This window comes from Triticum urartu, chromosome 2A (assembly GCF_056163025.1).
Source record: "Triticum urartu cultivar PI428250 chromosome 2A, HENAU_Tu73, whole genome shotgun sequence".
Taxonomy (NCBI): domain Eukaryota; kingdom Viridiplantae; phylum Streptophyta; class Magnoliopsida; order Poales; family Poaceae; genus Triticum; species Triticum urartu.
This window is the reverse complement of record NC_141874.1, coordinates 113,383,397-113,401,629: the sequence shown is the minus strand read 5'-3', so window position 1 is coordinate 113,401,629 and position 18,233 is coordinate 113,383,397. Positions and strand designations below refer to the sequence as shown.

The following is an 18,233-nucleotide window of genomic DNA, read 5'->3' as shown; positions in this document are numbered from 1 at the left end:
GGTCGAGGTCGACCCGTACCTCCATTGAACCGTGCACCCCCACACAGCGAGCACGCCAGCACTGTGCAGGGCCACCAGCAGACCTCCCCGACGACGGGCCTGCAGAGACCAGAACGGGTCCTGCACCCCACATCCAACCGCGGCCGGAGCCTCCCTGCTCCATCAAGCGGCATCCGGGCACCACCGGCAGCCGGTAGTTCCCCTCCAGACCGCCAGCTACGGACCTTCGATCAGCAGCCGCCTCCTCCGGACCGCCTGGACTCCAGAGCAGCAGATCGGGGCAAAGAGACTGCCCATCTTACGCTGCCGAGGCCAGGTCCATGACGTCCATGTCTTCCCGCTGGGCCGCCGTGCAAATACCACCGGCCGCCGCCTAGCAGATCTGCGTATCTCCCGCGCCCCCCGCACACCAGATCTGCGCAGCATGCAGCCCTCCCGCCCCGCATGCCTCATACGCCAGATCCGCGCTCCCGGAGCTCCACGCACCCATGCCCGTACCTGACGAGAGTGGTCAAGGCAGCACGGTTCACCACGCCACGAGGGCCGCGGCCGCAGTCTGACGGCCGCCACCCACTAGATCCGGGCGCAAGGGCCCCGGATCCGCCGCTCCACCAGAGGAGAGGTGCTCCAGGCAGCAGGCTCAACCCGCACGACGACCAACACACCGGCACCCGCACGCGCCGGCCACGAGGACGGCTGCGCCCAGAGGAAGAAGCCCCGCCGCCGCCGCTGCCACACGGGCTTTTCCCGGTGGCGTGCCTCGGCAGCGGCGAGGAGGAAAGACGGCGAGATGGCGGCTATTGGTGGTGGCTAGTTCGCCACCCGTGTCGCTCGTGCGGGAGCGACGCGGGGGCCTCTCTCCTCTTAGGGCCACAACACATTCTATAGAAGCCACCCCTAGCACTTTTACAAGGGTTCGAGACCCCGGTTTAATCTGACACCCTAGAGAAAACATAGCTTCAGGGCTCGAAACGTAGGGCTATTACCTATTCAAGAGATGTCTGAACTCATAAAATTCGAGTGTCACACCTGTGCCATACCTAGGTTCCACCCCTACGTACCTCGAGTACTCACTGTCCGATTCGTTGACTCGACACTCGGCGCTAATGCACTCCCGTCCATTGTCTGCGAACACCGATGTCCTCGTGCTGTCGACAACGACCGTACCCGATGTCCTCGCCGGTGGCTCACGATGATCGAGCAATACATGCCGACGGTGCCGAAGGCCCCATAGAACGATTCAGTTCGCTGGATCGTTTCTCCTGGCGCGAATGAATCGTTCGCCAGGACCACCTCCTTTGGCGTCCTTTAGCCAGATATTGGCTTTCATATATAAATTACAGTAATTTTGTGTTTATAAATATTTTGGTACCCACCGAAATTTCTTTGATGTTTGGAACCTTGTATATAACTACATCGATCGACCATGATAATAGTGGATGGTTTCGTAAATACGTTGCAATATCTTTTCTGAAATACTGCATTTGGAATACTGCATTTGCAGGTTCGGCGTTGCTATAGATTTCTCAAGGCATGTCTAGCCGCGCCCCCAACAGGCCCTCCCCAAGCGATTTTGCCGCACCGGTGCCAAAAAAATGGCCCAGTCGCGCCCCTAGAAGCCCGTTTTTCGCCGGCTCGGGGCAAAACTGATGCCGGCGGATCCAGGCCGAACCCGGCGCCCTGGAGGTCGCTTGGGGAGCCGGCACAAGCAAAAAAGGCGCATGGGCCCGCCCTGGCGGCGACCCGAGGGCCTTTTCCCGCCGCTTCTTGACGCTTTTCCCTCACATCTCTTCCGCTCGCTCACCTTCCTCCCGCCATTCCCTCCCTTTCTCCCGCCAAACCCCTCCAGCTCGCCTTCCAGTCGCCGCCATGCCGCCGAAGAAGTACGCCATGCCGCGCGCGGTGGCAACCACGACTGGCACCATGGCCCAGCCGAAGCAGAGGAAGCCGAGGGCGCCGCCATCGAAGCCACCGGGCATGTCGAACGCCGAGTGGAGGGTGGAAGTTCAGCGACGCGACGCAATCACCACCGATCGGTGGAACAGGGCCATTGCCAAGAAGGCCCGCGACAACGCGGCGCGTGCGACGGCGTCTTCCTCATCGGTCAACCACGCGGGGATGATGAATCCACCTGTCGTCAGCCACGCCCAGTACGCGCCCTGGGGACAGCAAGGCGTCGGATCTCCATGGGGATCGTCCTCGCCCGGCTACGCCGATAGCGACGCGCACGGGGGGTTCAACCCAAACGTGACCTTCCCCCATGGCCACCCCGCAACGCACACACCCTCGCCCGCCTTCGTCGGCGTGCAGTACCCTCCATACAACTACTCGCCGCCCGCCGCCTACGCGTCCACACCGACGCCCCATCTCCGCCGTGGACCGCTGCCCTTCTCGCACCTCGGCGACACGGACGACACAGGAGCCGACATGGACGACGTCATCGCGACAGGATCGACCGCGGCCGCCGCGTCTCCCGGGTTCGCCACCCAGGACGAGGTAGTGGATCTCAGCGGCGACATGGAGGCCGAGCTTGGCTACGTCTACGGCGAGGACGCGCACGAAGCGCAGGAACCCGAGGAGGAGGAGGAGGAGGAGCCGGCTCCTGTTCCGACGAAGGGGCGCCAGAAGAAGAAGAAGCGGGCGGCTAGGTCAGGCGAACCGCGCATCAAGTGGACGTCCAAGGAGGAGGAATGCCTCGCCGAAGCATGGAAAGTCGTCTGCCTCGACCCGACCACCGGCGTGAACCAGAGCTTGGAGACGTATTGGGACCGCATCAAGGCCGAGTTCGACGAGCGGAAGCTCGTCGACCCGTACTTCAAAGGCGTCTACATGCAGCGCGGCTCCAAGGCGATGGCGAACCATTGGGGGCGTATCCAGTTGGCGTGCAACAAATGACATGGAATCGTCGAGGAGGTCGCGGCTCGCCCGGAGAGCGGCGCCAGCGTTGAGGATCAGGTACGCACGCCGTTCGCCCGCATCTCTTCGTCGTCAACACCCGCCGCCCGCCAACTATTTGTTCCTCCGCGCAGCTGCTGCGTATGTTCACCATGTATCGGCGCGACAACCAAGACGCCGACTTCAAGCACCTCCACGTCTACAAGCGCATTGACAAGTGCGAGAAGTGGGCGGAAGTCCGGCGTACCCTCGACAAGGCCAAGGAGACATACAAGCCGGACGCGACGACTCCGGGCGCGTCAGAGGGGCAGCGAGACGCCACAAATTGGCAAAGAAGGGGAAAAACGCCGACGCGGCAACCACGCAAGCGCAGGAGTCCATCGAGCATTGCCTCGCCGACGCCCAGGCCCGGGCCGTCCTACGTGAAGAGAAGACTGAGGCGCGGTGGTCGTTGCTGATGAAGAACAGCGCCATCAAGCTCGACCTGCTCCGGACGAACGTCGCCGCGAAGAAGAGGAACACCGACATGGCTTTTCTGTTGGGTGGGGCGGACATGCTCCAGAGCAACGACGAGCAGCGCAGGGCGTGGTACATGGCGGAGCGCGGCCTCATCCTGAACCAGATGCAGACGGCAACGCCGACGACGCCGACGACGCAAGCTCCCGCGCCCACGACCATACGGACGCCAAGCCCGAACGACGCCTCTACATCGCCGCCCAGCAGTGCCGAAGCCGTGCCGACACAGCCCAGCACCGAAGCAGCTCCGACACCGCCGAGCCCGCGGACGCCGACTCCGCCAATGCCTGAAGCCGACCCCGCCGAGTGAATCATTGCGCACGCGAACTTGCGGCGTGCGGCGCACTGTTTTTTGTAACGTCAGACTACGTCCGATCGCCGGATTTGTGGCGTCTTTTAAAAGCGGGAACGACCAAGTTTAAATTTCCCGCATCCTGGGGCTGGCGCTTGGGGGCATGACTATTAGCTAGGTCGCCTCTAGGGGTCGAACTAGCGCCGGCACGCCCCCAGGCCGCTCTATTTAGGCGCCCTATGGGGCCGGCTGGAAATGCCCTCACGGCCATTTACTCGTATCACATGGCACAAAGAAAGAACGAGGAGGAGTAGGTCACTACCCGTAGGCCACTAGATCTGCCGCATTACTGCTGCTGCTGCTCACGGTCGTAGGTCACTACCCGTAGGCCACTAGAGCCTCCATGTCGTGTGAAGACTCTGAATGCTGCTACTCGTAGCACACACGACAGTGGGCCTATAGCACTGCTAGACTGGGTCAAACCGAGATATGCGTACACGCATGTGCTCTGATGATCTACAGTCCCGTCCCCATCCGGAGAATTGACGCGGCTTGGCCCTAGACGCCTGGCACGGTACCATGTCCATGCCTGCGATTAAACCCGGCCGCCCGAACGGCTGCTGAAGGACGGAGTTAGTTAGGCCGATCGTACGGTATTAACAGTAGTGAACCTTAAGTGCTGACAAGCTCCTGCTCATTAAGCATTGGCCACAGCACGTTCAAATGTCGGTGGAAGAATGCTGTCAGGATGACGGCCGGCGACCCGCCTTTCGATCCTAAGGTACTCCCTCCATTTTAAAATATAGTGCACCCGCGTTTACCGAGATCCAACTTTGACCATAAATTTAATCTACGAGACCAACTGCGGTAGGAGAAAAAATTATATAATTGAAAACTTCTTTCGAATACGAATTCACTGATATAATTTTTGCTCCCGCCGTAATCGGTCTTGGTAGTTAAATTTACGGTCAAAGTTGAAGCACGTGGATAGAGAAAGCACTACATTGTGGAATGGAGGAAGTATCAAGACTTGGTCAGAGCGCGTGTTGTTACTGGTGCTGCCTAGAGGCAAAAATCATATATTTGACCTCAGGGCGAAATCAAATCCCAAAATGATCTACTATCGAAAAAATTTCACTCTGCTGACCCTTTCGTGTGGCGCCCGACAGCTAGGCGCCACACACCACTGTGCAGCGCCTCTGCCTTAGGCGTCGCACCTTTTGCCAGCGTGGCAGCCCTGGTTGGGTTGCGGCCCCACAGACAGCAGTGCAGCGCCCAAGGGATAGGCGCCACACTGTGTAATGTGCAGCGCCTATGGCTTGGGCGCTGCACATTGACTTAAGCCGCATCGGGCCAGCCCCTCCCAGCAGTTCTTCCCCCTCTGAGCAGTTGCTCTGTTTACAGAGAGCGGCGGCAGCGACGCTCCCTTCGGATCCCCCATACCCCTCTCAGATCTGAAGTTTTGAGGCCCGGATTCGATCTCCAATCCCTCCTACTAGGTAAACTCCTCTGTTCCCTTTCTTTTTCTCCGTAAATGCGTTGCAATTTTAGGGATTTGCCCAAGATTAGGTGGAACCTTTGATTTGCTTGGTTTGAATCTTTGTTTGCCCAAGATTAGGTGGAACCTTTGACCCCCCCCACACTATATGATTCTTGTTAGTGAAACCTAGATTGTATTTTTTTTAGATATATATGAGATGCCTAGTTTTGTAGATAATTATGAGATGTTGAGTGTTGTAGCTATATGTGAGATGTTGAATTTTTTTAGATATATATTAAATGTTGAGTTTATTTGAAATATGAGATGTTGATTTACTTGAACACATATGACATACTAGATATATATGAGAATTTACAATCATTTATTCATTGTGTGAGAAGGAGATGTTGAGATTCTTGTAGATGAATACATATGAGATGTTTAGATGAACACATATGAAATGTTGAGTGTTTACCGATATTTGAGATGAACTCATATATGTTTATTGTTTGAACTTTGTAAGGATGGTTTGGCTTCTCGACGATGTCTACGACACGAAACACCGGGCCTACATGATGCGCGAGAAGGAGATGGTAATAACGAGTAATCTAAATATTTTGCCTTAAGTTGAAATTTACATGCCCTAAGATTTGTCATTACTTGTTTTTTGCAGAAGCTTGAACCTTTGAAGATTCGGTATCACGGGGTCTCTGGTCCTGCCATGCCTTACGATGAGCGGTACACACCGTACATCAAGCAGGCAGGACTACTCCCGTGGATTCAGTTGGTCAGTCGGTCCACGCCGAATCTGAACGCTCCACTGGTGTCCGCTCTTGCTGATCGGTGGAGGCCGGAGACGCATAGTTTCCATCTTCGGACTGGGGAGATGACCGTGACGCTCGAGGATGTCTCGTTGATCACCGGTCTTGCTATCGACGGGATGCCTCTCTGTATGAGCACCGATTCTGATGGGTGGCGCGAGCAGATGATTGCTCTTATCGGTATGGCTCCTACCGAGGCTGAGGCTGATGTAGAGGAGGGAGAAGAGAAGAAGAAGAAGGAAAGGAAAGCATCCGGAGCTGCTTTCACGTGGATTCAAACTCACTTTGCGACGTGCCCTCCGGATGCCACTGATGACGTGATCCAGACACATGCTCGTGTCTACATGTGGTATGTTGTGTCGAGGACTTTGTTTCCTGACTCCACCGGCAAGAACGCTCCATGGATGTGGCTGAAGGCGTTGACCGTCTTCGATAGCAAATGGAGCTGGGGTTCAGCGACTCTTGCCTACTTGTATCGACAGGTAGTTGGTCTGTTTTGTGATCAACTCATTTCTTCATTAGCAATGCAAGCTTGCTGTCAAGTTAACATTGTTTTTCTTTCATATGCAGCTGGACGATGCGTGTTGCAGGATCACAGATAGTGCAGGCATTGGTGGTAATATGCTTCTACTTTCTGTATGGAGCTGGGAGCGTCTGCCTATTGGACGCCCGAAGAGCGTCAGGTTTAATCCTTGGTATGAAGATGAAGATGACGAATTACGGCGCCCCACTTGGGCTTACAAGTGGGATGTGGTTTCCGAGATGACGAACGATGTCAATCTCATGTACCAGAAGTACGTTGCCGAGTTGGACACGATTACGCCTGAGCAGGTAACGAGGTCATTACTTCAGTCATTTCTCATGTTTGCCTAAAAAATTCACCAATTTTGCATTGTTGCCCTATTTCATAGGTGGAATGGCAGCCATATGGCGCCGATGACAGACTTGGGTACACCCCGGAGTTTACCATCAATCCGATGTGCTTGCGGGATAGGGATCTCTGGCGTATGCGGTGCCCACTGATATGCAACTGGGCTGTTGAGTTTCATTTGCCACATCGCGTGTCTCGTCAGTTTGGTCTGTTCCAGCCTCACCCGCCGGAATGGGTGGATACGGACAAAGCACTTCATAGGTAAGACAGCATGAACCGTATTGACTAAGCATCGTCACTCCTTGATTTTGCTAATGTTTGGTTTTGTACCATGCAGGTTGGACAGGAGAAGGCAGCGGAAGATAAAGGACTGGGACAAGCATCATGCTTCGTATGTTACCCGCTTCCAGCTTTGTGTGGAGGAAGCTCGTAGCAGTGCACGCGCCAAGCTTCGTGAGCATTGTCCACTTGCTTTTGATAACTACATACGATGGCTTCTTGAAAATACTCGAGTTGAGATATGCCCGCCGGCATATAATGAGGATATTCTTGAAGAACCCGTAAACTTTGAGGATCTATCAAAGGGGAAGTACAACAGAGATGTCAGGGTAGGGCACGGAGTCCCTGCTGTTCCGGTGATTAACTATGTGGTAAAGTGTTTCTTCTTTACTTTCCCGGTGGCCGTATTACACATGTTTGAATGGCTAACGTGTTCATTCTTTCTCATCCGCAGCGCACCGAGATCAAGAAAGCAGCTGATGAGAGCCAGTCTATTCTGGAGGAAACACCGGTTGGAAAAGGCAATGATGATGGTCCACTACGAGCATTCCTCAAGGTACAAATTGCATTCACTATGAGAGGTAGTCTATGTTGCGGAGTTTCATATCTTCCACACTTGTTCATGTTACAGCGTCAGGCCAGGAAGTTAAGGCGGTTATCGAATCTTCTCGGTTGCCGTGATCCCGAAATTGATGAACCATCTGCCTCTAGGTCTGGTACACCATCAGACCCCTCATCTCACCATCAGAGGGACGATGTGAGTTCCTCATATGCTTATCAGGATGATGAGGGTGCGGTCACCCAAGAGGTATGACTAATCCTTTAGATGTGACTCTCACTTGATTACGACGTCGGTCTTCACCATATTGTTTGATTGTGTGATAGGGCGATGAGCTTGATGATGACATGACTTTGGCGGACGCTCAACTTCGGTCCCCATATGTGTTCAAGCCTAGGCAGCCCAGACGCCGGTACACGCCCAACGACTTTGACAACAGAGGCAACCCAAAGGTGGTCGTAGGGACCTCGTGGATGGCTAGCTTGGATCATGAGGCGGAGGCGGAGGCGGAGGCGGAGGCGGAGGAGGAAGTGCAGGAAGAGGAGGCTCGTCCATCCAGGAAGAAGAAGATTGCCTGCAGGCGTGGCACCAGGAACACGCGCGGAAGGCATTAGTGTTTGTTACTATGGAAGTGCTCTCTTGTAGCCGTTTCGTTAGGTTGATGAACTTGTTTGGTTATGTTATATGTTGGTGAACTCTTACTATTGTGGTATTTGTGTTGTCCTAAAAGATGTGATGTTCAAATTATTATGGTATTGTGGTATTTGTTCAGTTGAATTGTTCAGTATTTGTGGTATTGTGGTATTGTGGTATTTGTTCAGTTGAATTGTTCAATATTTGTATTTGCCAAAATGGAATCTGTTTCTGCAGTTTGGCAGTTAACAGCACTGCAGCGCCTGACAGTCAGGCGCTGCACTGTACAATGCAGCGCCCAAAGCCTAGGCGCTGCACCTTACTACAAAAACAAAGTTGACAGCACATTCATTTCACCGGAACATCATAATACTTACAATGACTGCATCATCACAACAATTTGAACAAACAAAAATTTTATGCCGACGAGTTCATAACTTAAGACAATTCGAACTACGACATGGTTCACGACACATTCATTACAAATGACAAATGGTAGCTTGCCCTAGAAAATAGTTCACCAACATCTTACATGCCCTCACAAGTTCACGACTCGTGCACCGAACCGAAGTCCCTACTGAGTAGAGCGAGGCCATTTCCCCTTCTTGTCACGGGCCGAGTCCTCCTCTTACGCCTCGCGAGCCTTTGCAAGCTTTCTTGCCCTCTCCTCCTCACGAGCAAGTTTCGCTTGGCGTGCCCTCTCCTCGTCTCGTTTCTTCCGCTCCATCCTCTCCTTCTGACGACGCTCTTCCTCCAAGCCTCTTCGAAACGATTCTTCGAACCGCCGTTGCCGCCTAAGACAATCTTGGTATTGGTCCTTTTTGACATCTTCTGGCACTTCAAGTTCTATCCACGTGAAGTACTTGCATAGAGGAGGCGGTGACTGCATACAAAATTTTTGTTAGTGTTGACACACATTTGATAGTAACATTTTACTTCTTGAGCTTACCAGTGGTTGGTCATAGGCGTTAGTTGGAAGTGCACGATCATAAGCATAGTTCGGGCATACAAAATATCTCCGCCCTTCCGTCCATGATTTATTTCGGTCGGTGGATACCTTCACCTTGCAAACATCTCCACACCAACATGGCAGGATGTTGTCATCTTTCTCCTTCACCTTGTCCAAAGATGCGTCCTCCCACTTGTTCGGCATGTCTTCTTGGTTAGCACACGGTGGCCTCGTCATGAAACCGGATGAAGCCATGCCTACAAAACCGATAATTCTTGGTTAACCCTAACCCCCACTTAACAATAACACAATCCTAACCATAGCATAACCCTAACACCAACATCAAGCACACATACCCCTAACCCTAGCATACCATGAAAGCCTAACCAACCCAAATTAGCAAAGAAACTTAACATCATTCAACAAATATTTGCAAATCCAATCCAATCCCCAAAGTAGCAAGATTTGAGCAAATGTGACAATTCCTATGGATATTCCTATGGATGAAAACGAGGGGAACGGAGGAGATTACCTTAAGGGAGGGTTTGGCTTCGAAATCCACGGTCAAATACTCCGGATCTGAGGAGGATTTGAGAAGGGGAGAGAGGAGGGCAGAGGGGAGGCACCGAGCTTCGGGTTTGTGTGGGGGTGGGGATGTGTGGGGTGGGGATGGGTGGGAGGGGGGTGAGTGCAGCAAATAGATGTCCATCCGTGCAGCGCCTAAGGGAGAGGCGCCACACACCATAGTGCAGCGCCTACTCTTTAGGCGCTGCACTTCTGGACATCCCAGTCCAGAGAGCAACAGAAGCTTCCAGTATGTTTTCTGCCCAAAAAAATGCTAAGTGAGTGTGCAACGCCCTAGGGATAGGCGCTGCTCTGTACTGTGCAGCGCCCAGGCGTGAGGCGCTGCACATTACAGTGCAGCGCCCCTCCCTTAGGCGCTGCAGACTGACTTAGCAAATTTTCGGGTGCAAAAGCTCCTGGAACGCTTCTGTTGCTCTCTGGACTGGGATGTCCAGCAATGCAGCGCCTAAGGGAGAGGCGCTGCACAACCAAAGCGAAAGCCAAAGGCAACACCCGGTTATTGGCATCACTTGCTATTGCAATCAATAAAGTGCCCTTGTATTGTCCGGTCAAGAACGTGCCATCAATGGCGATGACGGGCCGACAATGCTCAAAAGCCCTCATGCATTGCTCAAAGGCCCAAAATGCACGGCCAAATACTCAGACGGTCCTCCCGTTGTGAATCAATGTTTGGTGCCCATGAGGCTCAACCACGTGAACCATGCCTGGGTTTGTAGTGGCCATAGCTAACAACAACCTAGGGAGTCGGTTGTATGCTTCCTCCCAATTGCCATACAACATCTTGAATGCGGCTTGCTTTGCCTTCCATGCCTTGCCGTACTTCACTTTGTAATGAAAGATGGCTTTCACAAGGTCAATGACACTCTTGATGCTCATTGTTGGAAGTGTGGATATTTGGTTGGAAAGCCTATAAGCGATGAACTCGGACGTGAATTGTCTGTGTTGTTGGTACACAAGCTTGCCATCCGCATTCTTGTGCCGGCACATGTGATTTGGTAGACAACTCACTATGCGCCAAGTGGGACCTCCTTTCCATGGCCTTGCACGCACAATCCATGGACAACTTGGCACTTCACATTTGACCGTGTAACGCACATTGACGTCCGAGTTGGCCACTTTATGTGGACGATAATGCGTAACCGAGTAGTTGTCGAGCCACATCTTCAATTCCAAGAAGGATTGAAACTCACAACCGGGATATATCCCGCTCTTGCCGTCTTCCAAATCACGGTGAGAACTTGGCCTAGCTCCAAGAGATATGCATTTGCCACCATCCACAACGGCTTCATCCGCGAGACTAAGATCCTTGAACAATGGTGTCTTGTGATCCCGCCCGAATACCTTCTTGAATGCTTGGGCCTCCTTCGGTGTGAACCCCTCCTCATCAACTTCTTCATCGGGACCATCGTCATCCGAGTCCGATGCATATGCATGGGAAAAAGGGATGGATTGGTCCATTGTCTCTTGCACATGATATTGGTCGAGATCACCCACATTGTGGTCATGGAGATCAACTTCGTTGTCATCCTCCTCGTACTCATCATTCTCCTCTTCAAAACCTTCATTTTGGTTGTTTGGAGTCAGGCTCAATATTGGCCAATCTTGTTGCGTGAAATGAGGTTCACTCATTTAATCTTGGTTCATGGGTGGTGGAGTGCTAGCAACCAACGGGGAGGGGTTCCGGTTCAAGTCCAAATTCAAAGTAGACTCAACCTTCTTGGAGGCAAATAACTCAAGAGCCTTGTCTAGAGATTCGGCAACCGTCTCCTTGTATGCAACCCAACGTTGCTCGGAGTTCACACGTATTGTCTTCCAACGGATGTGCATTCCAAAACCAACATTATGCCTTCCCACGAACTCAACAACGTCACTTGGGTCCATCCAATTCAAATCCTTCCTCACTTGGTCCAAGAGCTCCGCATAGCTTGGACTACTCTCAAACACCATGTCAAGCTCATCCGGGTCCGGCTCAACATTGCCTTTCAAAAAGGCCTCTTTATCCACATGATGAACATAAACACATGTTCTCCCCATCCCTACAATAATAAAAAACACACATATATCAAGTAAGTACTTAACAAAAAATATTTGCACAAAATACATATGCCATAACATATATATGAATTAATAACCCAGACCCCCACTTAACAATAACCACAACCCTAACCATAGCATAACCCTAACACCAACATGAAACACACATAACTCTAACCCTAGCATACTATGAAAGCCTAACCAACCCAAATTAGCAAAGAAACATAACATGATTCAATACAAATTTGCAAATCCAAGCCAAAACTAGGGTTTCCCCAAAGTAGCAATATTTGAGCAAATGTGACAATTCCTATGGATGAAAACGAGGGGATCGAAGGAGATTACCTTAAGGGAGGGGTTGGCTTCGAAATCCACGGTCAAATACTTCGGATTTGCAAGATTTGAGAAGGATTTGAGAGGGGGAGAGGGGAAGAGAGGAGAGGCGCAAGGCTAAGGGTTTGTGTGGGGTGGGGTGTGTGTGGTGGGGGTGGGATGGGAGAGAGGGTGGGGCCAGCCTAAGTGGAACACAGACTGTGCAGCGCCCAAGAGCTAGGCGCTGCACATTACAAGTGTGGCGCCTAAGTATGAGGCGCTGCAGTGCTGTCTGTGGGGCCGCAACTGGACCAGGGCTGCCACGCTGGCAGGAGGTGCGACGCCTAAGGCAGAGGTGCTGCATAGTGGTGTGTGGCGCCTAGCTGTCGGGCGCCACACAAAAGGGTCAGCAGAGTGAAATTTTTTCAGAACGAGATCAGTTTGTGATTTGATTTGGACCTCAGGTCAAATATGTGATTTCTGCCCTGCCTAGATCCATGACCATGAGAGCACGAAGGCGAAGACACCAGGCAAGCAGCACTCGCTTTTCCAGCTGGGACGTACCTTCGTACTCTGCACGGTACTGACGGGCCTCTCTGCACTGTACGAGCGGTCAGTGTAATTTTGTACTAGCTCCAGCATATGCTAAATGCCAGTGTAATTTTGTACTAGCTCCAGCATATGCTAAATGCCAGTGTAATTCTGTACTAGCCCCTGCATATGCATGCACGGATGCACCCCTAAACACCGTTTAAAGTAAGCAAATTGGAGAAGAATGACGAAGGGTACTCAGTCAGGGATATATATGAATGCAAAGCATGCTTTGCTTTTACTCCATCATGAACCCACCATTTTAGAAAAATCATGCATTACTGCCTTGCCCGTAGAAGGGTAGAACCCTTGCAGAACCCACAGTTTTGCACGAACATCCATAACTGAAACGAGAATAACGCAGGGCCTGGCCTGACCCCCGCGTCGCCTCTCCCTGGCGGCACGGGGGGAACCACTCCGGCGCCGCCACCTTCCCTCCTCCCTCCACCCCCCACCTCGCCGTCGCCTGAGGAGTTCGCCGGCGAAGCTCGGTCTGGCTCCAGGGAGGGTGGCGGCGGGGCATCTCTCTACGAGGCGCGAGGGCGCATCTGGCGCGCGGGCGCGGCGAGCTTGGGCGGGATCGCGGGCGCGACTCTGGCTCGGGCTGGTGAGGCTCCGGCGGTCCGAGGGGTGTCGCGGCGCGGCGTGGGGCTCGCTCCGGCGCGGGTGGTCCGAGGGGGCGCGGGATCTGGCGCTCCAGCAGGGGCGCCGTCAAGGGGAGGCGCGGATGCGTGCGGGCGGGCGTCTCGAGCGGTGCGTGCGTTGTGTGCGGCGCAAGTCGGGCGCGTGGGCGGGAGGTGGTTCGGCTCGGGAGGCGCCGGGCCGGGAAGCTCGTCAGGCGGGCTCGTCAAGTGGGCGTGACGCAAGGAGGAAGCCGGGGCGGCGGCTCCGGGCTGGAAGCCATGGCGTTTTGGCCATGGTGTCGTGTGCGCTCGCTTCTCATTCGCAGCTTGAGGTGCTGCTGCTGAGGGTGGTGCACGGTGAAGCTTGGTGGTCGGCGTTGGAGAGTGCAAGGCGCAACAGGAACGGCTCCAATGATCTCCACGCTTCTGGGTGGATCAGATCTGCGGGCCTTCATAGGGATGTGTGTGTTCTGGGCGAAAGCCTTGACCCGACTTTGTCGGTGCCGTCGACGGCGGCGCTTTCGGGCGTCGTTTCCCTCCTTGGAGGCGTCGTTGTGGAACTCATCTTCTTCTATGTGGGGCTCGGGCTCTCCGGGTGAAAACCTAAGCTCCAGATTTTCCGGAGCGGGCAACGGCGGCGTCTTCGTCGTTTCCCTCTTGGGGGCGTTTCTTGGGAGAGTTAGCTTGTGCTTGGTGCGTTTGGTTTTCTCCTACGTCAGGTTTGGTGGATGCCGGGGCAGCGGCCGCGGACGGCTGATGAACGCCGAGGCGGCGGCCTCGGAAAGTGATGCGCGGTGCGGCTCCATGGGGCGGGGCGGTGGCTCGGCCTTCACTTGGGTGGCAATCTTGGGCCACTTGGGTGGCAGGCTTGTCGGTCCGGTCGACGCGTTCCAGAGGGGGCGGTCTGACTTTGCGTCGGTGCGGCGGCCCCGGATGTGGTGCGACGTTCGTGGTCTGCGAGCGGTTGCCCTGAGCAGCGTGGGCTGCGGGCAGCTGGGTCGCGCGGCGTTGCTGCTCGAGCGGAGCGGTGGTACGTCGGGGCGACGACCCCGAAAGGTGGTGCCGGTTGATTGCGCTGGGCGCGACGGAGCGGTGGATGTCGGGGCGGCGGCCCCGAGAAAATCACTGTGGCGTCCAGACTTCTGTGGCAACGATAATGGTGGGAGCGATGTCGGCGATGCGGCAATGGTTGCGATAGTCGGTTCTTCTCCGGCGTGTCCACGATATTGCCTCGGTTTGTTTGTTGCTGTGGAGTCGAAGCTGCGGCGGCGAGATCCTGTGGTATACGACGACTGGTTCCAGGTGTCCTTTCGGCGATCTTCCGTGGCGCCAGCCGTGCCTGGTTTCATTCTTCTGAGTTCTCCGTCGGAATCGGAGCTGCGTTGTCTGTCCGCAGGTCGACATGTCGTCGAGAAGGATGGGCTTTGCCCTGTGTGTTTCAATCTATGGAAGTGGGCTCGGCCCTTGTTGTTCCGGTTTTTGCCCGGTTTTCCGTAATTAACTGGGCAATTCTCTTCTGCTTAATTAATAGATGAGGCAATCTTTGCCTCCGTTTCAAAAAAAAAATGAAACGAGAAATTAAGTAACTAGACCGGAAACCAGGTGGGAGACAGGTCTGCTATCTAGGGTTCACACGGCCAAGATAATCGTGGACATTTACTTGCTAGTATGTCTGCTGACTCGTGTCAATGTTGATCTGACCTCCAGTGTGGCATCTAGCAAAACAAGTCAGAGCGCGCGTCCATCGTCTAGGCCCGCAATTTATCTCGTCCGTTTGCATGCGCTGCCAACTCGACGACTAAGATTTGATATCCACTCCTATATATGTATTCTTCTAGAAAGACGGCCAAGACACACCCGATGCAGTGGATCCAGTCATGCACAGTGGCGGATCCAGTCATACTCCTGTAGTCCGGCCGGGTCGAAATAAAGGCAGTCCTGGTCGTACGTGAGTAATCCAACTAGAGAAGGATGGAGACAAACATTGGCCCATGACAAACATGGACATCAAGATGACCGGAGCCATGAAGAAGATGGAGTCCATGCATGACGCGTGCAGTGAATGAATGAATCACACTATGCGCCGGCCCTGTGCACATAATCAACGCGATGGCGTACATGCATGCGTCCGTCTTCGAGGACAAAGAACCTGGCTGCTAGTAGTAGCTCTGCATCAGCCGGCGACTCTCGCGCCACACCCATCCTGCTTTCCGTCTGTGCCCCGACGAGCAAGCAGTGCATGCATGCATGTGTACTATAGTTTGGAGAGGCGGGTCTTTCCTGACCAAGCTGATCGCTCGTCGGTCCAACCGGCGGCGCGTCTCCGAGCGAGGTCTGTGCATGGGCGTGCACACGGCCGGTCGACGTGTGCGCTGCACCCGGCCGAGGCACGTCACGCTCTGGCTCGTCGGTCCGACGGCCGTGTGCGTGTCTCATGGTGGCGTCTGAGGCCAACTCCACCGAGCGACCCCAAACGGACGTCCCTTTTGTCCTGTTTTTGTTTTTTTGTGTAAGGATTAGGGGTCGTGTCCGGGCCTGTTCTGGGATGCGGTGGCCGTGCGCCCAGCGCGCTGTCGCATCCTTTTTCCCCATCCTGTCCGTCAAGGCCAAGAAATACCCAAATTTGCATTAAAACTAGTTTCAAACCTCGACGCAACAGGGTGGTTGCCGGCCAGCTACAGGCCGCTTTGGAGCTCTCGTCGGAATCTGCCTCGGCCGCCGTGGTACGTCGCCGGCAGTCGTGTCCCCTCTGCCACCAGCAAGGACGACGGCCAAACCTCCTCCGATCGACGACCGGAGAATAGCGGCGGCGCCGGCGGCGGGGGGCCTGCACGGTAAGGAGGCGGCCGGAGAATAGCGGCGGCGCCGGCGACGGGGCGGGGCGGGGAGAGAGGGTGAAGCGTTGGGAGCGGAAGGACTGCTAGTGTCCCCGACAGGCGGGCCACGGGGGGACAAGGACGTGCGTCGAGGCCGTCCGCGCGCGTCCGTTTCACCCCAAAACGAGCGCAAGTTTGGGCCGGGGATGGGTCAAAAATGGACGGAATCCGGACATTTGTCCGTTTGGGCCCGCGCGCTGAGCCGTTTCGTTTGTCCCTTTTACCCCAAATAGATGGGGGCGAACAGAATGGGGTCGTGCGGTGGAGTTGGCCTGATCGACCTGGTTCGCTCGCCCGTTCGCCACATGCCATGAATTTCCCGTCTCGACCGTGGCTCAGGTCACGTCCTCGATCCTGTGGCACCCATCATTGGGTTGGGCCGGCCGTTGTCTCGCCGACGACATCTTCTCATGCGTCCACATAAATAGTTACTGTTTCAGGCCCATCCCAATGGAGTATGGCCGCAACAATGATAAATGGGTCACTTAAAGAAGGTCAGCTAAGCGTGTTAATTAGGATTAGGATTAGGGTTCACGGATGATTCTAGACAGCGTCTCTCGTTTCCGCAACGAAAACGTCCGTACGTATCTCTCTCGTTGCTGCTGTTCAGACGTGCCGCGCCGTGCTGGCACAATCTGAATGCGGCGCCTGGAGTATATATAGCGTGGCAAAGCCGTGGCCGCAACACGTCAAACGAAATCACACCAGGGGAACGACAGGATACGAAAACGTACAGTGACCTATCTGATTGGATCAGAGGACATGAATTCCACTTGGATTATATAGAAAATATCACATGAAGTAGACCACATCCACTACTACTGCTACTAGGTACCCAAAAAACAGTATCCCAGAAATGTGTGAACGCTAGAAACCTTGTGAGGTCTTCAGATTATATTTCGTTCTTTGACATTTACAATGTTTTATATTTCGTTCTGGCCTTCTGGGTCTCACACACTACTGTTTTTTTTAAACGGAGGCAAAAGTTTTGCCTCGTCCATTAAATAAAAGAGAATAGAGTTTGTTACAAGTCACTCAATACACTGCATGAGATCACTCTCGCAAAATAATGGATCCTAATTTTTTGTCACCGACGATGACTCAAAAGTTGGCCTCCGCCTCTATGGAGGCAAGCAATATAGTTGGAGGAGCGCTCCTGTGCTTGAAGACCCTTGCGTTTCGCTTGTTTCAGACAATCCACGAAACAAGCATGATGAGGGACGCCTTGGCTTGGCGGTTTGGCGTGGCGTTGTCGCGGTTACTTGCCCACCAAGTCTCAACCGAGTCAAAGAGGGGCCAACCGTTGGTGTCAAGACCAAGGATGTGGTATTTGTCAATGATCAAAGACCAAAGCCTTCGTGTGTAGTGGCATTTGTAGAAGAGATGAGACCCACATTTCTGCACTTTCATGCAGAGAGGGAAGAGACCATAGTTGGGCCACCCACGTTTTGCCAAACGATCGGCAATCCAAATTCTGTCTTGTAGCGCCAACCTAGCGAAGAACTTGACTTTGGGGGGAGCCCAAACTTTCCAAACCATTTTGTCCAAGGGTGTAACAACCATCCCTAAGAATTGCGCCTTGTATGCGGATGCCGCCAAGTAGGTCCCACTAGTCATATGCTTCCACATAATGTCATCCTCGGTGAGATCATCGAGTTGGACCTTATGCAAAAGCGCCCATAGAGTGAAGAACTGCGTGACGTGCTCCGCGGAGATGATGGTGGGCGATTTGATCTTGACGATCCATGCATTGTGTGAGAGGGCCTCCGAACCTTCCAATTCTTTCTCTTGGACGATTTGTAAATGAGCGGGGAAATGTCTGTTGGCTTGCGCCCATGAGGCCATGTGAGTCCTAAAAAGGGGCCTTCGCACCGTTGTCAATGGTGATAGTGATGGAAGCATAGAAAAAGTTAGGAG

At 53.8% G+C, this 18,233-nt stretch overlaps 1 protein-coding gene across 2 annotated transcripts; it reads left to right on the top strand.

The window, feature by feature from the left end:
* Positions 1 to 5,137: 5,137 nt before the first annotated feature.
* On the top strand, positions 5,138 to 8,511 carry LOC125519066 (serine/threonine-protein phosphatase 7 long form homolog). Of its 2 annotated transcripts, XM_087543418.1 has the most exons (9): positions 5,138 to 5,202; positions 5,707 to 5,776; positions 5,857 to 6,486; positions 6,575 to 6,835; positions 6,916 to 7,136; positions 7,213 to 7,525; positions 7,609 to 7,710; positions 7,786 to 7,962; positions 8,040 to 8,511. In XM_087543418.1, exons 2-9 carry the CDS (start codon positions 5,708 to 5,710, stop codon positions 8,325 to 8,327), a joined length of 2,061 nt encoding a protein of 686 aa, XP_087399544.1. In that variant the 5' UTR covers positions 5,138 to 5,202; position 5,707; the 3' UTR covers positions 8,328 to 8,511. The 2 variants fall into 2 exon arrangements, with proteins under 2 accessions (XP_087399544.1, XP_087399545.1); XM_087543419.1 differs by lacking the exon at positions 5,138 to 5,202 and having other exon boundaries at positions 5,445 to 5,776.
* Positions 8,512 to 18,233: the final 9,722 nt, after the last annotated feature.